The sequence below is a fragment of the Hetaerina americana genome, unplaced genomic scaffold (genome assembly GCF_022747635.1).
Source record: "Hetaerina americana unplaced genomic scaffold, ioHetAmer1.1.p SCAF_7, whole genome shotgun sequence".
Lineage (NCBI taxonomy): Eukaryota > Metazoa > Arthropoda > Insecta > Odonata > Calopterygidae > Hetaerina > Hetaerina americana.
The window spans coordinates 25,847,520-25,870,084 of NW_027287316.1; the positions used below are offsets into that span (position 1 = coordinate 25,847,520).

At 37.5% G+C, this 22,565-nt stretch overlaps 1 protein-coding gene across 1 annotated transcript; it reads left to right on the forward strand.

Moving 5' to 3' along the window:
• Positions 1 to 860: 860 nt before the first annotated feature.
• LOC139696585 (mitochondrial coenzyme A transporter SLC25A42-like) lies at positions 861 to 21,628 on the forward strand. The gene is made up of 5 exons (XM_071595389.1): positions 861 to 952; positions 1,984 to 2,116; positions 2,312 to 2,444; positions 3,628 to 3,798; positions 21,480 to 21,628. The coding sequence occupies exons 1-5, from the start codon at positions 861 to 863 to the stop codon at positions 21,626 to 21,628; spliced, it is 678 nt and encodes a 225-aa protein (XP_071451490.1).
• Positions 21,629 to 22,565: the final 937 nt, after the last annotated feature.

Sequence of the window (22,565 nt, forward strand, 5' to 3'; positions counted from 1 at the left end):
TTAAGGATTTTCATAGTTCGATGGTTGATCATAAATATTCTATTCACAATACTTGCATACCTTTGTCGAAATATTATTCATTGTACGATTGATTACTAATACGTCATCGCATTGCGGTGTTCAGTGTTATCAAAGACTTGATTAGATTCATGAAATAGTACTTTATAGGGTGACATGTGGTTAAGAAATAAAGACGCTTTTAATTCTTGGTAATTATGCGACTTCTTAATTCAAGTAGCTTGCCATTTCCCTTGCATGGGCTCTAACCACCAAAATATAAATAAACACAATTTACGGGTTTTTTTTATCACACATGCTACAAAAAAAACTCTTATGGATAGACCTAATTCTAACTAGTATTCCTTTGATATACAGATGAAGACAGGCGTTTTTTCGTCTTTCCTGGCCGGGGCTACATCGTCCGCCGTCGCCAAAACGGCTGTGGCTCCATTAGAATTGGCCAAAATAAACTTCCAGGTATGAATTATCACTTTTTAGCTTTTTTATTTATTCTTATTGAGATTTGATTATCCCGCCGGCACTGCGAGATCTGTTACCGATCATCTGCCATGAGAAAGAGAATATTGTCACTTGCCTAAAAAATACGTAAATACATTCAAATAGATCAATATATTTAAATATTTCTGCTTGATGGTTACATCTTGGTAGAGACTTTTTAGCTTTGGTTGTTTAATGGCATCATTCAAATATTAACACTGGATTTTCCGTGAACCGACACGTTTTCGTCCTTGAAACAGGTGTCCGACAGCAGTTTCAGCAGGAAGAACGTGGTGGCGTTTCTGTTGAAGACCGCCAGGGAACACGGACTCAGAGGTCTTTGGCGGGGGAATACGGCGACCATGGCGAGGATCGTCCCTTCATCGGGGATTGCGTTCGCCGCAAATGACGTGTTTAAACACTTGTTGAAGGTGGACCGGAAGGAGGACGAAGAGTAAGCCCACTACCCCGCTTTGCAAAGAAAACATAAATGTACCCATAAATCCCCGTTACTTCACTGCTTCTACCGGAATATATTTCCAGCGCAGAATGCATAGAACTCAAACCACTACTCCTTACTAATGGACCATTATGGATTCAAGGAATATGAAAAAGGTTACCCATGAAACAAATTCAATGCGGAAAAATTAGCAGGGGGGGGAAGAAAAGACCGCCAGGAGGATGTGCATATTTTCAGATACATTCATTTACAAGGCATTGATAAAATTAAGGCGTGCGAATAAATTTCGGTAATGGTTTTGGACCAATTTGGGTTAAAGTAGTTTTTCCGTAGAACAGAAAGATGAAAACACTGGAACAGTCAAAGGGCGCTACGATTAGATTAACCGGAACATGTTCGTTCGACAGTTGTTTTGAGCGGTGCAGAAACTTATTTCATTTTTTTGGGAAGACGACTATTGGCACTTTAATCAAAGACAGAATTTTAAAAAGTAGACACTGGATTAGAGATCAGATCAAGCATTGACATCATTTGGAAATTTCGCAGACGTGAATGTGAGAAAATTGTATTTTTTGTGCCGGTTGTTGCCTGGATCCAGAAAGATTAGATGTCAGTACTGTTCAGCTTTTGTCCATTCGCAAACTACATAGAAGGTAGATTTCGAAATATTAATAAACAAAATCTACACTTAAGATAATATATTTACGTCCTTGAGAAGAACAGCATTATCTTTTTAATTTCGTGATCAAAAATGAAGAAATGATTTTCATTAATCCTTTAAATCAAGGTCTTGCTTTCACGTCACGAGTCGTGGACTTAATGATACACCTTCTCATTTATTGAATTCCCAAGATTATTTTATTATTCCCTTTTATACTCCTACATTTAACGATAAATTGAAATATTTAAAATCTAATCTCCTGACTGGACGATTCAGTCCAAAGGGTTTATTGGTTAATTTGAAAAAGGGACTACCACAGACCCAACCACACTCAAATTATAGCCGCATGATGTTTTTTATTAAGGTCCAAGCCGGCCCGTGGATTCCTGGCGGGCGCAATGGCTGGTCTGCTGGGCCACACAGCAACCTACCCGCTTGATGTGGCCAGGACCACCATGGCAGTCTCCAGCCCCAAGGAGTACAGAAATCTCTCTGAGGTAACCAGAAATGTTTCAGGGCTTCAGAAATAATATATGGTGTGAACGAAATTCGAAAAATAAATTCATTCGGCAATAAAAAATCATAGACTAAAGAAACGTAATACTTATGCGGTGGAATGACGTTGAAGAAAACACACGCCCACATCTTCTTAATTTATAATTTTAAAATTCATTTATTTTCTATTGCATCAGACCATTCGAGGAACCATTAAGAAAGAAGGAATACGCGGCCTCTACGCCGGGTATTCCGCATCGCTCATTGGTGTAGTCCCCAATGCAGCAATACGCTTCGGAATGTATGGCCTGCTTAAAGAGGTGTATGCCGGTAAGATATTTATGAAAGAAAAATCTTTTTCTTAGGATTAATTATTCGACAAACCTATGCTTAATATTTCTTCTTTTCAAACACTTATCTTACTTAAGCGATCAAAGATTTTTTAGAGTATGGAAGAACGCTCTTTGATGATGTAGTTTCAATTCAAAAACGTTATAAAAGTAGAACTGGAAATAGAGAAGCATGATCCCAACCATGTGCACGATTCAGCCTGGAGATTGTTAGGGTAGCAAGTAGTGATGGAGATAAGGAAGTGCGGATACGTGGCGAACGCAGGGCAAATAGGGGGAGTAGTTAGACTTGACATAACAGTTCACATTATTGACGCTAAACATTTATTGGGCAAGTCGTCCAAAGGAATGCAATCTCTACTAAAAAAAACATTTTGATTTGGATAGGAACAAATAGAATCAATTTAATTAAAGTAATTCATTTAAATACTGAAACAGCATGCTGAAGAAGTTGAAATCATTGCTTGGGAAATACATTCACACGCAATCAGAGAATTCAAGACCTACGAAAGAAAATCATCCTAAAGAATAAAAAAAATTAATTAGAAAGGTGGAACTTGCAACCAACCCATCCAGCTGCTCGTTCTTTCTGCCACATTACAATCAGTAAAAACAAAATGGAAGACAATCACATAAATTAGTTTTCATAAAGACCAATCGTTATTGAACAATCAAACAAAAGAAGTACCTTATTTGCTGTAAGAAGGCGAGTTTCTGTGTACATGTAAGATTCGAAAACAAACTTTCAATGCAGGAGTGCATGCGTGTTCGTTGTTATAGCACCTTATGCCGGAGGTTCGATCAAATACCTTCTGTAATTAAATAATTAGATACGGATAATATTTTAGAATAATCACGCGTGATATTGGTTTGTGACGCACGGTTATTATTAACCGTAGTGTACATTGAAGAATCGCGTTTGCAAACTTACGGAAGTTAACGTTGGATTTCGTTTATGGGCAAAAAAAATGTGTGAGTACCACTATGAACCCCCAACTGTCACCACAACCTCCCCACCGCACATCCAAGATAATGGTGCACAGTGCCACCACTGATCTGTCAGGTTCATTTCATTCGGTTCATTTCTAAACTCTTGTGCCTTTAAAGAAATTATCTTCAGTAGATGCCTGGCGCAATAATATATCGTGGTTCCATTTCAACAGAGCGCAAGGGTACTGAGTTAAACCCCTTAGAGCAAGGTGTTTGCGGTGCCGTGTCCGGAGCGACGGCTATGCTGCTCACCTACCCTCTGGAGGTAGTCCGAAGACACCAACAAATGGCTGCTCTTACGGACGGAAAGAAGAAAAGCTTCCTTGATACAATCAAGACGATACGTATGTAAGTGACATAATTTTTTAAGTATTGCTCTGACGAATCTCCACCTATGCCTTACCACAGACGTGTACATCACTCTATGCACAATAAAACTACCATTTTTCGAGTCTTTGATTAGACATCATGCCATTGCAAGCTTTTGAAAATAATCACCCATAATTTATTTCGAGCACAACCCTACAGAATCAATTCAGTAATCCCATGTTACCTTACTCCTTTCTTCGCCCTGCAGGAAGGGGGGGACCTGGAGAGGCCTCTATAAAGGGGTCTCGATAAGCTGTCTGATTGGGCCTCTGCAGGCAGGCCTAGCCTTCGCGGGGTTCGAGATTGCTAAAAAATTCATGCAACCAAGAGTACCCTGAGGTAAAGTAACTTATCTAAACTTATTGTAATATGCTGGTTCGATCCTATTAAATATATTGTGTTTTACCGATAATAAATAAAAATTCAAGAAAATTCCATCCATGAAACAAAATGGCAGTCTCTTTAGAAAATAAGTCCAAAAATCACTGACACTGTCTTCATGCTATTTTTGAATAACGGTTATGTAGTTTCCTTGTGCTCACAACAATTTTTATAAAGTCGAACTATGCTCAACAAGCCTCAAGTGCCTTACAATAACACTATTTCTACTCTCAAATAGTATCGAAGGCCGCCCACGCTCAGTTTTTTCTAGTGATGACCATTCTTGGGAAGTTTATGGCCATCTTTCCTGTCCTTTCTTCGAAAAGAACCAGACTAATGAGGACCTCGTTTCTTTCTGCTTTGACCAACATATTTTTCATATCATAGCTATTTTAATATGAACTTCGAGTACCATTATTATACGCGTCATTGCTCCTGCCCTCAAATATTTCAATCTCTAGAACTTCTAAATTACTTTTCACGCATTCACTCAAAGTCCACCTGTATGCCGAATAAGCCCCTTTGCTCTCGATCAATATATGCAGGATTGTCTAATTCTAATCCTCAGACTTTACTTCTTTTACAAATAATCCCAAACCTGAAACACTGCTGTAGTTTAAGTCGCATTCACGCTATATACAATTGTGAATAACGGACGCCAACCACTAAGATATTATTCCTGCCTCATTTACTCCTTGAGGAATCGTTTATATCCTGCCATAATCCCCAATCCATTCCTGATATTAGCCTTTTTTAAAATTACCTGTATCTTCCTCCTACGAAGATATGCTGTTACCATTTTATCGAGATTTGATTATCCCGCTGGCGCTGCGAGATCTGTTACTGAACATCTGCAATGAGAAAGAGAATATTGTCACTTGCCTAAAAAATACGTAAATACCTCCAAATAGATCAAGTTATTAAATAATTCTGCATGATGGTTACATTTTGATAGTATTTTTTTAACTTTGGTTGTTTAATGGCATCATTCAAATATTAACACTGGTTTTTCCGTGAACCGACACGTTTTCGTCCTTGAAACATGTGTCCGAAACAGCTTCAGCAGGAAGGACGTGGTGGCGTTTCTGTTGAAGACCGCCCGGGAACACGGACTCAGAGGTCTATGGCGGGGGAATACGAAAACCATTGCGAGGATCGTCCCTTCATCGGGGATTGCGTTCGCCGCAAATGACTTGTTTAAACACTTGTTGAAGGTGGACCGGAAGGAGGACGAAGAGTAAGTGAACTACCTCCCTTTTCAAAGAAAACATGAAAGTACTCATATATCCTCGTAACTTCACTTGTCACTTGAAACAAATTCAAAGTGGAAAAATTAGCCAGAGGGGAAAGGAAAGACTGCCAGGAGACTGTGTACATTTTCCGATACATTCATTTAGCAGATATAGATAAAAGAAAGACATTCGAATGATTTTAGGTAATGGTTTTGGACCAATTTGTGTTTAGGTAATTTTTCCCAAGAACAGAAAGATAATAACACAGGAACAAATTAAAGTCGCTAAGTTAAGAATAATAAAAACATGATCGTTCGACAGTTGTTTTGAGCGGTGCAGAAACTTACTTCATTTTTTTGGGAAGGCGACTGCATTTAACATTGTACTCCTGGAACTTTGATCGAAAACGGAATTTTGAAAGAAAACAAATGAGAACTCATATCAAGCATTGAGATCAGTTGGAAATTTGGCAGAGATGAATGTCGGCGAGTTGTACTTATAGGTCCGACCACATGGTGCCTGGATACAGAAGGAATTACAGAGTTGTATTTATAGTGCCGGTTTGTACCTCAATACGGAAAGATTAGAAGTCAGTACAGTTTAGCTTTTGCCCATTCCAAAAAAACATTAAAAGGTTGATTTGAAAATGAAAATCATTGAATACTACACCCAAAATAAAGTATGTTACTCCTTAAGAAAAACAGCATTTTATTTTTAATTCGGTCATCATAAATTTAAAATATTTTGAAAAATCCTTAAAATCCATGGCCTTACTTTCACGTCACAATTCATGGACATAATGATACACAATCTGTTTTATTTATATCAGAGGATAATCGAATTTCAATGCATGATTATTGATCATGTCCTACTATTTATACTCTAACATTTCATGATAATTTGAAAGATTATAATAAAGCCTTTGAATGGAAAAAGTAACACCCACGCTCCCAATATCGCCCGAATTAAAGCCGAATTATAATTATAATATAGTTCCAAGCCAGCCCGTGGATTCCTGGCAAGCGCAATGGCGCGTATGCTGGCCCACACAGCAACCCACCCACTTGATGTGGCCAGGACCAGGATGGTAGTGTCCAGCCACAAACGTTTTGGAAACCTCTCACAGGTAACAGATATCATTAGGACCTTCAAAAATAACGGAAATTACTAAAGGAATTTGTGATATCAATGAATTTGGAAAAACTTCCTTGAAGCATATATTTATTCAAATAATGGGTATTCTACACAGTAACACTTTGAATAAAAAGAATTCTTTGAAAACCCTTCGCCCTCACGAGTAAATTTAGTTGTAAAAATACTTGATCACAAAATTCCTCTTGATGATATATCAGCAAATGAAAAGGTAGCCAAGCCATTGAATAAAATTAGTTGAGCCAATGCACAAACAATCATCCAAATATTGAAGCAAAGCCAATTTCAACGCAACAGTCTCGTGAGCCGCCTTTTATCATTAATTACATTTCAGGAAATTACATTTATGATTCATAATGACAAAATAGGAGCCAAAGAAATATTATTTCACCCTCAACTGACTAGACCAGTATTATAAATCGCTTAAATCGAGAGGAGCTTATTTCGCCGCCGAGTGTTTGGTTTATCTTTAAAAAACGGTAAACGTGCATGTGCCGACCGAGGACAAAAACTCCCTACGCGCCATTTTCGAATTCGCGCTCGCTTATTATATGTATTGCATTTGTACCATATATGAAAACTACAAATTTTATATAAAAAATGAATAGTATTAATATTTTCAGTTGACTGAAATAAAAGTACTACATATTACACTTACAAGTAAAAATATTTTGTTTTAATGTTCTTCATATTGTTAATAGTAATTTTGTTTTAAAAAAGCAATTACTCAAAGATCGAATCCACGTCTTAACATTGACTCATATGCGTTCAATTTATTCAATGTGTATTACATTTTAATATGGCAATATTTAATATTTAAACCTTCATTGTCGAAACAGAATGCCATTAAATGGCTCATCAAAGAAGATATGTGGACAGTAGCAGTTCTTCTGCGACGGACGGAGCTTCGTCAATGAACTGAATTTACAATTTCGTGGAAATGACGCTAACGTTATAAGGGCAGAATCTGTGATGACTGTGTTTATTTCCAAGTCGATTGCATTGACGCGCAACATAGGTCGCCGTGATATTCATTACTTAATTCTCTGCATAAGCTAGAGGAGCAAGGTGGTATGGGTAATGAAGATCTCAGAGTCCTTCGTGACCACAGAGCCACCATGCATAAAAATAGGACGCAGCGACTTGAAGGATCTTCCATTTTTTGGGAATTCCTGACTGGGAGATAAATCCGTTTGCAGACATTGAGGAAGTTGATGTATTTGAGGAAGAATCGATTGGACTAAAAAATGACGTTGAATTGATTCCCAAGTTTAAGATTGAATATCAAGAGTTATGTTAACAGATGGATGTCTCCGATTGTTATCCTGCATTATGGATAGTGGTCAAAAGACTGTATCTTGCGTTCGCGACTTAATATTTGTTGGAACGTGGTTTTAGTGCAGTCATTAAGCTTATTTCCAAGGAGAGATAAAGAATTCAGTTTTGTGAACGCGGTGAAACCCATCTAAGTTTTCTTTTTTCATTAGTTGAAAATGTTCATCATATATATCCGCTTGATTCAACTACAAAAATGGCTTGTAACCTTGTAAAAAAGGATTTCTTAAAATTATTCGTTTTGATAATTTATATTTATGTGAAAAGTATATTTTCACCTAATTTCCTATCATTGCGAAATAATTGTATTGCATTAATATGATGTGAAACCCATAAATCTATTGGATTCTTGATAAACATTTCATTTGTACTTTTTTCAATGTTCCTCATTTGATGCCTGCCGTGAGTCACAGTCACAAAACCTGCAGTGAGTTCAGCTATAAATTCAGAGAAGCGCTGAGAATGTTAAAAAAAGGTTGCAGTCCGATTTGAAAAAGAGTTCGAAGGGCAAAGACGTAATTTCCAAAGATGCATTTCAACGGAAACTATAACAATGACGCGTTAAAACATTAATAATTGTGCTAAAAGACTAACACTACTTCAAAACTAAAATATCTCGAGTTTACCTACAGATATATCCCAAGACATTCCAGTCTACCATAAGAAATACACATGGTAAACGCCTGACTGAATATTCGTTAAAGGGATGATTAGGCGAATTAGTCACAGACAGATTAAATGAGCAAATATTTTCAGCTAGTTTTCCCAAAGCGTCGATTAATTAGATATATTGCAGCAAGCAACAATTATCCTAAACCACTCGGTGAACATGAGAATCGTTTACATTCCATATCTCTACCATCGATTTCATCAGAAGTATTAAAACATTACTGTAAATAATCTTATGAACTTTCTTGAGGGCAAAAAAGGCAATAATCTATCAACGAAACATTATAAATTGTTAGCCTTTGATTCCTCCCATCGTTCTATTTACGAATATTCATTGTTAACGTAGTCATAGAAGAAAACGAAGCCGAATGTTTGATATAAATATGCTATTCTGAAAACCATTAGGGTATACTAATGATATCCGAGGAAACGTGGCAGTGCTCGACATTTTAAATTAAAACTGTTTTTTCTCGCAAGAAGGGTAAAGAGCTAGATGACGGTACACACGCGAAACTAGCCTCTCTTGAACAAGAAAGGGTACGAAATACAATAATTACCGTAAATGACAAGCAAGAGTTGAAAGTCAACCAGTGTAAAAGAAAAGAATGCGAATTATATGCATTCGTGTAATTATTTATTAAAATTATTCAGAACTCATCTCTATACGAAAAAATTGGTCGAAATAGAGGACTGACCCTCCATATTTAGGGTGGTAAGCTTCCTTATCAATGCTACCAAATACGAATAAAGAAAAATCAGAAACCATTTGGAGACATTGAACGTTTGTTTTGTGTCTCACTCGAGTTGCTTCTTTCACCTTGGAATCCAAATAAACTAATTCCAAGTAAATGTAATCGTGTATAGATTTCAACCTTGAGGTATTGAGAATCGAAAAAACATTTGCGTTTCCTTAAAAGACACGAGATCCTGTACCGCTAATTTGAATTTCATACTCCGGAGGTTCGGTTCTCTGCGTTTGCGGTCAAGCCACCCTTGGAACGAGGCAAGAGTCTATTCCCGACTGGAACGTTAACGGTATTCACTTGATTTGTCAATCAATTACTTATAGATCCCGTTAAATTACTTTGCCTTGTATACTGACTGCGTTTAAATATTACAATTGTTTTTCTTCAAAAACTACAGGACAGGCGTTGGCGCGATTTTCATTGAGGTAGGTCTATACTTATGAAGTAAACATGATATTTAATACCATAAGTTTTAATGAAGGAGGAAGATTTATTTTCCTCACTGAAACACTGACAATTTTGATCAAATTTTGAACTGACTGAACGATGCTAGGATTTGAGAACTTTCATAGTTTGACGGTTAATCACACATATTCTTACATACGCCAACAATGAGTTAAACAAATTATTCATTGTGCTAATATGTCAGTGTTAAGTGTTACCAATCATTTTGAATTGGCTAGTGTAACAACGTTTTGATGCAGAATGTGGTTATGTCAATTGCTTGCTTTTAATTGCTGGTAATTATTCGAATCCTCAATTCAAGTGGTTGACCATCACATTTCAATACACCCTTTCCACCAAAATAAAAATAACACATACCAAGAAGCTGCGGCAAATGCCACGACATTAACTTTAACTTTAACTGAAATTGTTACATTATAAGTATATAAGTTGGCAGAGGGTGTTATTCATTGTCATAGGCTACACAAAGCATAAATATGCATAGTCTTAATTCCTAATATATTGAATAGTCCTAATATATTTCTAACTTATAATGCATATAATTCAAACCGCCACTTCTTACTAATGCACCATGACCGACTCAGGGAATTCAATTTGGGTAACCTATTCATCAAATTCGATGGAAAAAAGGTAGCGGAGAGGAAAACAAAAGAGTGCCAGGAGGCAGTGCAAATTTTCAGATCCATTCAATCAGAAGCTATAGATATAATTGAGGCGTGTGAATGAGTTTCGGTAATGATTTTGGACCAGTTTGTGTCCGAGGCGTTTGTCCGAGGAAAGAGAAAGTTGACAACACGGGAACAATTCAAGGGCACTACCGTTATATTAACCACGACATGTTCGTTGGACAGTTATTTTGATCCATGCAGACTCATACCACATATTTATGGAAGAAGACTGCATGTATCATTGTACTCTTGGCACTTTGATCGTCGAGGGAATTTTGAAAGAAGAATAGCAGAGAACAAATGGGAAAAATACGCCTTATGGAAACATTGAGGTGAGTTGGGAATTTCGCAGAGATGAATGTTAGCGAGTTTTTCTTATAGGTCCGTCCACTTGGTGCCTGGATACTGAAAGATAAGAAGTCAGTACAGTTCAGCTTTTGCCCATTCGGAAACTACATTAAACTGTAGATTTCAAAATAAAAATACATACAATCTACACCCAAATTAAAATACTTAAGAAAAATTAATCTGAGGTACAATATCAAACATATTTTGATGTCAGTATGTAACGTGTAAGCTTCTTAAGAAGATCAGAATTTCATTTTTACTTCCATGATAAATAAATAATCTCCCATGGACTAAAACCTTGTCATTGTGGAAAGTATTGTCTTCCGATGACCCCTAGAGCTATGCTGGCAACATTAATAATAATTACTCCTGGTAGGGTCACCCATGCCGGATAGGTCGAAGGTTAAAAGCCAGACAAAAGGAAGTCCACTTAGCGTCTGTTTTTCAGTGAGGCAGCTGTAAAGGTGTCTGAACCAAGTGAGGCGGCCTTTGAGTGATGGTGTCAGTTTAGGAACACTTTTGAGGAAGTTATCGGGAAGCAACCTTAATTTTAATTCCCATGAACAAATTAATGGGAATGTATGGAAATATGATTTGCCCAATCGGTCGCGTGTCGTGCCAGGCAGCGGGAGAAAGAAGGCTTCCGCGGTCGTCATCTCACGAAACCCTTGCAAAGGAAAAGCGACAGCAGTAGGACAAGGGATGCAGAAGAAGAAGACCAATAATTACTTAGGAAATGATAAGTTTAAATTTGGGAAGGGGCGAAGCACGCGTGATGCCATTGCAGTACTGATATCACAGGTCTAGAGAAGTACAGAATACAATCAGTACGTTTTTGCCTGATCCGTAGATATTGAGAAGGCGTTTAATAGAGTGATTTGGGAATAAATCTTCAGTAAATTGCAAAAAACAGGCACAGGTTGGAGCGAAAGGAGGCTAATCAACAACATGCACATGTGGATACCTGGCGGGCGCAATGGCTAGTCTGCTGTCTAACACAGCAACCTATCCAATTGACGTTGCTAGGACCAGGATGGCAGTCTCCAGCCCCAAGGAGTACAGAAATCTCTCTTAGGCAACCAGAAATACTACCTTGATCAAAAAGTTCCCGGAATAACCACCGTGTGGCGCTCCCATCGTTCCGATTTGAGTTCTGTTTTTTTTGTTAAATTGGTACATCTGTTGTTGATATTCCCTTTAAATCTTAGTGTCATAACTTGACATTTGCAAAAGTTACGGTCGGTTTTCGGTATGTCCATCAGTGCTTCCTGCGATTTTTCCATTACTTCCTCTCGGCTGCTAAAACGCGTTCCCCGTAATGGTTTTTTAACTCGATTGAACAGAAAGAAGTCACAGGGAGCCAAATCAGGTGAATTCGGTGGCTGTTGGATGGTATTTGTTGCATTTTTCGTCAAAAAATTACGAATAATGATAGCACTGTGCGACGGTGCGTTATCATGGTGCAAAATCCACGAGTTTTCTGCCCACATTTCTGGTCTCTTTCGGCGAATTGCTTCACGCAAACGTCTCATAACGCCCAAATAATACTCTTTGTTTACTGTCTGGCCTTCTGGCAAAAATTCATGATGCACTACACCGTTGTAATCCATGAAAACCGTCAGCATTGCCTTCTTTTTTGACTGAAAACGACGTGGTTTTTTTGGTCTCGGCTCATTTGGTGAACGCCATTCACTTGCCTGATGTCTGGATTGCGTGTCGTACTCATAAACCCACGTCTCGTCTCCAGTAATGATCCTTTTGATGAATGTGGGATCGGATTCAGCCTCGCAAATCATGTCTTTTGCGACGTCAACACGGTCTCTTTTTTGCATGAAATTGAGGTCTTTTGGCATGCTACACGACGGAAACCCAAATCATTAACCACAATGTCTTGGGTGGATCCATAGGCAATGTTCAAGTCCTCCGCTATTTCTCTGATGGTTAATTTGCGGTTATTGACCAACATTTCTTTTACTTTATCAATTGTTTCACCGACTTTCGATGTCGATGGTCTGTTCATCATCTTCGATTGACTCACGACCACTTCTGAACCGCTCGTGCCACTGGTAAACGACCGTTTTTTTTAGAGAATCGTTGCCGAAACACTTTTCCAACATTTCCAACGTCCGTGCGCCACTAAATCCGTTTTTTACGCAAAATTTAATACAAGTTCGTTGTTGCAAATTTAAATCCATTTCTGAAATTGTAAAAAATCGCCAACACACACAGAGATAGATGTACTCTTGGCTACGTAACTTTTGCAAATGTCAAGTTATGACACTAAGATTTAAAGGGAATATCAACAACAGATGTACCAATTTAACAAAAAAAAACAGAACTCAAATCGGAACGATGGGAGCGCCACACGGTGGTTATTCCGGGAACTTTTTGATCAAGGTAGTATTTCATGCCGTCAAATATAATTTATGGTATAAAAAGAATTTGTAAATCAATGCATTTCTTTATATAAATGCATAGACTTAAAAATCGTAATCATAACAATGTAGAATGAAACTAACAGAAAACACACAACCATATCTTTTTAATTCATTAGTTTAATATGTACTTATTTTCTATTACACCAGGCCGTTTGAGGAAGTATTAAAATTGAAGGATTCCGGGGCCTCTAACCAGGGTATTATGCATCGCTCATCGGTGTTGTTCCCAAAGCAACAATCCGTTTTGGAATTTATGACCTGCTTAAAGAGGTGTAAGCTGGTATGATATTTCCATAAGAGACATCTTTTTCTTACGATTATTATTCAACACCTATGCCTAATATTTCTTTTTTTCAAACACTTATTTTATTAAAACCGTCAAAGGATTTGAGGTTTATGGAATCGTATATAGATTTGTAGTTAAAGCAATAGTTTCAAAGTGCGGAAAAAAGGTAAACGCATGGCAAATAGGGGGGAGCTGTTAGACGGGACCTATCATACCACTTATATTTACTAACGTTCAACATTAAATGGGGTAGTCGCGCAATGGAATGCTATCCCTGCTGAAAAAAACGAGTTTTAGGCATAATTATTTTAGGGATATTATTAAAACAAGAATCAATTATAGACCATAAGAAACACGATAATGATCCATGAATTAAGGAGGCAAACACTGAATGAAGTCAAAAGGTACTGCTATTTGAATTTGTTTGAAAAAGAGCCAAAATATTACGAGGACTCTTAAAAAATTAATGAAATAGTTTTTTAAATAACATACTTTTACTATGATTAAACATTTTATGGGCCTTCTCAATGCAGACCCCTTTCAATGGAAGGCAAATGTCCACATTTGATCAAAGTTTCAATACATAGGTTAAACATAATTATTTATGGGAACTGAATGCAAACGAAATGGTTTAACAACCTACACCAGAATTCCAAAGAAGATTCGCTCCTTTCAAAAGGTGGTCTCTTCATGTCGATCCTGTTATGTTTGCACGTGAATCATCGTATTGAAACATTCAGCCTATCCAGATGAGGTTTGGCGATTGAATTGTTTTGAGTTATTATGTTATTTCCTCTACTTTACTTCATTCAGAGGTGTCCGACTTCACTTGTTTAATTCCACCGGATTGAAAAATGAAACCCAAGGTTACTTTTCTTTATTGCCTACCTTCTCTCAATCTAAACGTTGCAAAATGAATGAGTAGACTATCAGAAGACGAAGGAAAGTATCATTTAGGTAGAAAAGGGACTGAGAATCTCATAACAATACTGGTGATATTTACGTAGAAATATATAATAAGGAATAAACTACCGGGTATTCGATTAATTATAGGACATAATAACAGACTCTCCTTAAAAGAAATATTTGATAAAAAAAGATGATTTAATTGAAAGAATAGCATTAAGATACATCTACAATATAACTGCCAAGCCACCACAATGGCGTGTGGCGGGGGGTGTTTGGTCACCAGCCTTCAAAGGCAACAAAACCAAATTCAAAACCAACACATATGTAACCTAATAAATAATTTCACCTTAGTATGCAGTAAGAAATTCATCCAATAACGTGCCAGCTAGAATTTGAAAAGCAAGAAGGCAAAATTCCACTACCACATGAACATGCAGCATTCAACCGCCTCCACCCCAAGGAAACATGCAGGGAATGTGATCCAACGCTGCAGGTAGCGGGAGGGTGTCCCAACAGAGTGAGACGAGGGATGGAAGGGGAATCTTAAAAACAGAAAAGGCAGAGCAAATAATACTGTAAAGAGCCCTACATTGTGTAATGGCATTCTAATGCATTGTTGCGGAAAGAAAGAGTTTCGACAAAAAAATAAACGAATTTGGTGAAAGTTCATGCAATTGAGTAGAACTAATTATTCCCTAGCCGCTGAGGGTGGCAAGTTGAGTATTCAAATATATATAGTATAACCCTATAGTTACTATCCCATATTGTCTTTGAAAAGAAGGAGTCCTTGGGTCTGCTAGTTCTGGCGTCTATTTCCCGACTACCCACTACCTCTAGGGCTTCTCCAGCTAATTTTAAAAAAAAATCCCGTTGATTTACCACCGTACATTTATTTAGATTTAATGAAAATCCCCATTTTGAAAACCATTTAGTAATGCTACTTGGATCACGTGCTAGAATTAAACGATCCCCATCTCCAGATATCTCTCGAATATTCACCGTGTCATCCGCGAACGTCCTAAATTGACTTTTCACTGCGCGGTTCAAATCGTCAACAAATATCAAGGAAAGCAACGGAACGCTTCACTGAATTACCCCCGAAGTCACTTCCTTCGCCGTCGAAACTAGCGCGGTCAAGGACTGCTCTCTGTTCCCTCTCTGAAAGAGTCTTCAACCATATTTATTGCGCCCTTGCTTATGCCTGCAACCTTCAATTCATGAATAAGTTTACGATAGGGAACCTCATCAAATGCCTTTTGAAAATCTAAAAAGATCGCATCCCCATAACTACAACTTCTACCCCATAAAAGTAAGTCATGAGTGATTTAACGTAACAGTTTCAGGTTTAACTTTGTAGAAATACTGCATTACAAGGGTTAAAACAAACTTAGTATTTCCATGATGATGACGCGCGGCATCGCAACCATTGTCGTGAAATATTAAATCCTTTTGGTGGAAATGTTATGCTTCTATTTAACCTCATAATGAGTGAAAAACCCTAATTCGGTCTCAAGGAGCAGGTTTTTCTGAATCAGTGTTGCCATTAAAAAGTTAATTTTATCAAAGTATCTCGTCATGAAACTGATAATCATATGCTTCAAAATTTTGCAACATACAGAAGTGGGAGAAATGGGTTTGTAATAATTGAAGAAATGGAATTTAAGGATCCTTCCTGTCAAAACAAGCGTTATTCACGCGGCCTTCCAATTCTGAGGGACTTTGCACTCTGTGTGGGATTTATTATATATCGTATAACTTCAAGGTACGTGGCAATGTTAGGAGATAAATGTTTTATCACCTTAGCTGGTATATGTTCAGTACACGCGGATTTTTTGGCTATTATCTCAAAGAGTAATTTCGCAATTCCATGTTTGTCCGCTGTTATTTTTGCCATTCGTTCAGTATGTATTGTTTATATGCGATACACGGTAGCAACTTCGTTCGTGAAAACCCATAGGAATAATACATTTTTAATGTTAGCTTTTCCCCCAAAATCGGTATAATGAAATTGTTACACTTGCATAAGCAAGCAACGGTTTGGGTACCTCCGTTTACTTGTAGTAGTTTTTTGAGGGGAGGCGACCGACAGCCAAGGTCATTTGCGCCATAGGGGATGGACAGGAAAGGATGAAGGGTGGAGAGAAACCCGGCGTCGGCATTAGCCTACTCTTTACATAAGGCGCCAAGGGGTCCGCAGTTTAACGTCCCATCCGACGGACGGCGTACTCCCTCAAAGTGCCCTCCACAAAGCACCTCAAGTAGGGATCGAGATACCTCTGAAAAATATTCAACACCGCCGCACCCCCCGTATACAGTCCATCCTGCTCCCTTTGACTTTTTCTTATTCCCTGACATGAAGAAATGGCTGGCAGGAAAAAAATGTACATCAAACGAGGAATTTGTCGCCGTGACGGAGGCGTATTTTGGAGAGTTCGACAAATCCTATTTTTCGGAGGTGTTAAAAAAATGGTCCGAACGGTGGGAGAAATGCATCTTTCTAAAAGGGGACTATGTTGAAAAATAAAAAATAAAATATTTTTGAAAAAATGGTTCCTACATTTCTAACAGGGGTACTTATTGTACCGCCCTCGTATATACATAAATCCCGTGCATCTTTTCTTAAAAGTACGCTGCACTACCTTGTTCCCATGGTGTTAAATCCGTAATATAGAGGCGTCAAGATTCGGGAAGCAAAAAATCTCCCTGCTCAATAAACGGATCCTCATGCTTGGGCATTTTTTTGTGTTTGGATCCCCATGCCAAAGAACAAGTAATTACATTTACTGTAAACTTTACTCAATTTATGACAGTGCATAAATTCATTTCCATTTAATCGTAAAGAATCCCAACTTTGTAACTTTACCGTAACTAGCAATTTTTTATTGTTTACAATTCAGCACAAAGTCCCATAAAATAATTCCTAGTGCCAAAGGCTTTATCATGCCAACAATTTTAGGATTTTAGCAATGCGAAGAGATTAAGTAGGTGGTGCATGGACATTTTCACATATTAGCTACCGTGAGAGGCTAATGAAAAGTAAATGGCCGGATAAGATATCAATTTCATGGAGTGAAAGCGTTTTTGAAGGCAAAAGAAAAAGAATTTCACTTCTCTCACAACATTTCGGCCAGCAAACGAGGCAAATCCATCACTTTGCGTTGAGTAACTAACGACTCTAAGAACTCTTAAGTCATTTCAATGCAACAATTTCAGAGTGTAAAAATCATTCGCCTTGACTGGGATTCGAACCCAGATCCCTCAATATCCTGTCGTTTCTTTGGAACTCTTAAGTCTTCAATCTAACCAAGGATATTATTACCTTCCTGCCCTTCTTTTGCTGTTCCATCTCGTTCACTTTATAAGCAAATCAGGGTCGAAACACTCCCGTTTTCAGGATTCGCGTCATTTGCAGGACCTCACACTACGTCACTTGAGCCTCAATACTAAAGACCCATTATAGAAGGACATTTCTGTACATACCGTTTCCGTGATTGAATTCGTCGACGTGAACCCCTGGTGCAATTTCTTTCGCCATCACGCGATTTCATAGCCGATAACTGCAAAAGCCGAACACTAGAACTTCGATGCAAGCTTCAGTATACTTTTTCCGGTTTCGCGATGGCCCTTGGTCGCCCACTATGGAAGCAAATCCAATAAACGCCATCGCAGAAAAACAACAGTATACACAATTGCGGTGATGTATAATAGACTCACGATAATCCAATCGTTTCACACACGTCTTCGAAAATGAACTTCTTAACAACAACACTGTCTGTGAGCAGAAGACCGACTGAGCGGGGCGAAGAACTATGAAAAAATGGCCTTTCTCTCTCGGGTCAAAATGAGCCTCATGCCCATATGAATTGGTCGTAAGGTTACACTTGATCGTTGTCTACGGTGGACAACTTCCCTTCGAATCCAATGCACCCAGACTTAACCGTTTCCAAGAAACATGGCGTCATGATGCTACACACTCGTATCTCTGCAAAGAGGCATCGAACATGGTGGAACACTTTCAACACCAACTCTCAAAGATAGATAGATTGAGACCAATTGACATCCGGCATTGAAAAAAATGGTATCTTTCGATTTGACCTCTTAACATCGCATTACTATACTATAATTATGTATACCTATATTATTGAGCATTATGAACAGGAAGGAATGTCATCTCCCTTTAATATCAATCATGATTACCTTCTTACAAATATTCCTCCCGATAATTAAACAATAAATCCAGCCGACATTGGCCAATGGCGAACGTCAAAATATAATATCATATGCGTTAGGAATATAAAAAAATTCATAATTCAATTAATCTCGTGGAAATATTAAAAAAAAATAGAAAAAATGAGACGCTCAATCATCACGGGTAATATAGTACGCTTGTATATGGTTGATTGGGATGACCGTAAACATTTAATGTGACATGATCTTTAAGATGTTTTGATGATTTGTCAATTGACTATTGAAGAAGGATTGCATGTATTTTCATCAAACAATATAAAGCACTGCAGTCTTAAAAATATAGTTTGAAATTCCCATATCGCCTGCGCCATATCTATTAGACGGACGAACCCATTGTTGCGCTGCCAAGCAACGATTTCAGAATATTTCCCTTCGTTCGACGACTGTGGATGCGATATTTGTTCACTGCGAAAGAGATAAGCTCGAAAAACGTATTACATTTGTGTGTGGCACGTGTTTTTCGTATTTCCGAGAAAAAATGGACAACACATCAGACAACAAGGTAAGTTTGTAGTATCCATCAGTCCTTTTCGGTAGTGAATAATGGATAAAACCACCATTTTACACCAAGATTTATTTGAGTTTAAAATAATTCGCACCTATTATGTGTTCACTGAAACCTAATCATTACTAAGGCCATTACCTTTTGAATTTGACCATTTGCTTACCTGCCACTTACAGTTCCAATTGAAAAACATTGCCATGAGAATTTACTTGATTAAACATGACAGTATTATCGAAAAGAAAGGAAAAATTAATATGAATTTATTATTATATAATTCGGACTTAAGTTCATGTAAAATCACGTGTGCTTCGAAATGAAGTGTGTCTGCAAAAGTTTTAAAATAGGACGTGGATTAATTCTCAAATTGAATAAATGAAAAATGAATTAGAAATACGTCGCTGACATTTGATAATTTCGATAAAAGAAAGCGACTGAATTCAATCATTTATTCCAACTTAATTATTTCAATTATGTAACATTGATTAACCAGTTGATAATACGCTTAGAATGTCACAAATTCTATTTCATCGAACTCTTGGCGCCCATACCAGCGTGATAAGTAGTGCTATGAAAACTATTCAATTCTTGGCATGGGTTGAAACAGCACACGCTATTGCATCTCCAATACATTGCACAATGCTAGGTCAAAGGTATGTTACATGGTTATACATAATAATAACAGAGTTTAAAATTAATCGGCATTTGTGATAATCAAGGTCAATCTGCCACACAAACCATATTGGAAAAGGGTAACTAGGAAGAGTTTAGGAATTGTATTCATTAAAGGCAATCTAAATAGGAATCTTATTCTGGAAAATGTTATTTTTAGTTTACTTATTGAAGGAAAATGTGACAATTTTGATGGAAACTGTTCAGGGAATAGATTTATGGAAATGTAGCTCGCATTTCGCGTGCGTCACATAAAGAATTGCAATCAAGGCAATCACGAAATCAACCCGCCAGGTAAGAGGTAGAAATCATTTATAAGAAAACGGACGTGGTGAGATATTGAAAACTCAAACTATCACATACATCATCGTCAAGCATTCGTTTTAAGGAAGAGTACAGATTTAGAAATGATTTAGAAGCATTGCATCAGATATATACTTTTAAGAAAGTGAAAAATGATCAAGGCGAGGACTATGAATAATGATGGTTAAAAACACTAGGGAAGGCATAAGCATGCAAATTAGATATTATATATAAAGAAGGTCGGAAGTATATTCTTTCAGACATAATGGGAGTATTTATAGAAGTGAGTTCGTAGGACTGGGGTAAATGTGCCGTGACCTCACGCAAATCGAGCGAACATAAGATGCCAAATATTGTAAGGAATGAGAGGATATTCATTGGCTGTCTTCAAGAAAGGTAGGGAAGGTGTTGACACGTTGAACATTGAGGTATTTGAATACTTATAGAATACGCATCAATTTTAATATTATAATCGTTTAAGAAGACCCAGGATTCATGTCCCTGACACTGACGATGTAAATTTAATTATACACTAATTGAACAATTCTAGGATTTAAGGATTTTCATAGTTCGATGGTTGATCATAAATATTCTATTCACAATACTTGCATACCTTTGTTCAACAATTATTCATGGTACGATTGATTACTAATACGTCATCGTATTGCGGTTTTCAGTGTTAACATTGACTTGATTAGATTCATGAAATAGTACTTTATAGGGTGACATGTAGTTAAGAAATAAAGACGCTTTTAATTCTTGGTAATTATGCGACTTCTTAATTCAAGTAGCTCGCCATTTCCCTTGCATGGGCTCTAACCACCAAAATATAAATAAACACAATTTACGGGGGGTTTTTTTTATCATACATGCTACAAAAAAAACTCTAAAATTCTAACTAGTATTCCTTTGATATACAGATGAAGACAGGCGTTTTTTCGTCTTTCCTGGCCGGGGCTACATCGTCCGCCGTCGCCAAAACGGCTGTGGCTCCATTAGAATTGGCCAAAATAAACTTCCAGGTATGAATTATCACTTTTTATCTTTTTTATTTATTCTTATTGAGATTTGATTATCCCGCCGGCACTGCGAGATCTGTTACCGATCATCTGCCATGAGAAAGAGAATATTGTCACTTGCCTAAAAAATACGTTAATACATTCAAATAGATCAATATATTTAAATAATCAGCATGATGGTTACATCTTGGTAGAGACTTTTTAGCTTTGGTTGTTTAATGGCATCATTCAAATATTAACACTGGATTTTCCGTGAACCGACACGTTTTCGTCCTTGAAACAGGTGTCCGACAGCAGTTTCAGCAGGAAGAACGTGGTGGCGTTTCTGTTGAAGACCGCCAGGGAACACGGACTCAGAGGTCTTTGGCGGGGGAATACGGCGACCATGGCGAGGATCGTCCCTTCATCGGGGATTGCGTTCGCCGCAAATGACGTGTTTAAACACTTGTTGAAGGTGGACCGGAAGGAGGACGAAGAGTAAGCCCACTACCCCGCTTTGCAAAGAAAACATAAATGTACCCATAAATCCCCGTTACTTCACTGCTTCTACCGGAATATATTTCCAGCGCAGAATGCATAGAACTCAAACCACTACTCCTTACTAATGGACCATTATGGATTCAAGGAATATGAAAAAGGTTACCCATGAAACAAATTCAATGCGGAAAAATTAGCAGGGGGGGAAGAAAAGACCGCCAGGAGGATGTGCATATTTTCAGATACATTCATTTACAAGGCATTGATAAAATTAAGGCGTGCGAATGATTATCGGAAATGGTTTTGGACAAATTGTTTTAAAAGTAGTTTTTCCCAAGAACATAAAGATTATAATACTGGAACAATTCAAGGGCGCTACGATTAGATTAACCGGAACATGGTCGTTTGACAGTTGTTTTGAGCATTGCAGAAACTCATTTCATTTTTTTGGGAAGACGACTATTGGCACTTTAATCAAAGACAGAATTTTAAAAAGTAGACACTGGATTAGAGATCAGATCAAGCATTGACACCATTTGGAAATTTCGCAGACGTGAATGTGAGAAAATTGTATTTTTTGTGCCGGTTGTTGCCTGGATCCAGAAAGATTAGATGTCAGTACTGTTCAGCTTTTTTCCATTCGCAAACTACATAGAAGGTAGATTTCGAAATATTAATAAACAAAATCTACACTTAAGATAATATATTTACGTCCTTGAGAAGAACAGCATTATATTTTTAATTTCGTGATCAAAAATGAAGAAATGATTTTCATTAATCCTTTAAATCAAGGCCTTACTTTCTAGTCACGAGTCGTAGACTTAATGATCCACCTTCTCATTTATTGAATTCCCAAGACTATTTTATTATTCCCTTTTATACTCCTACATTT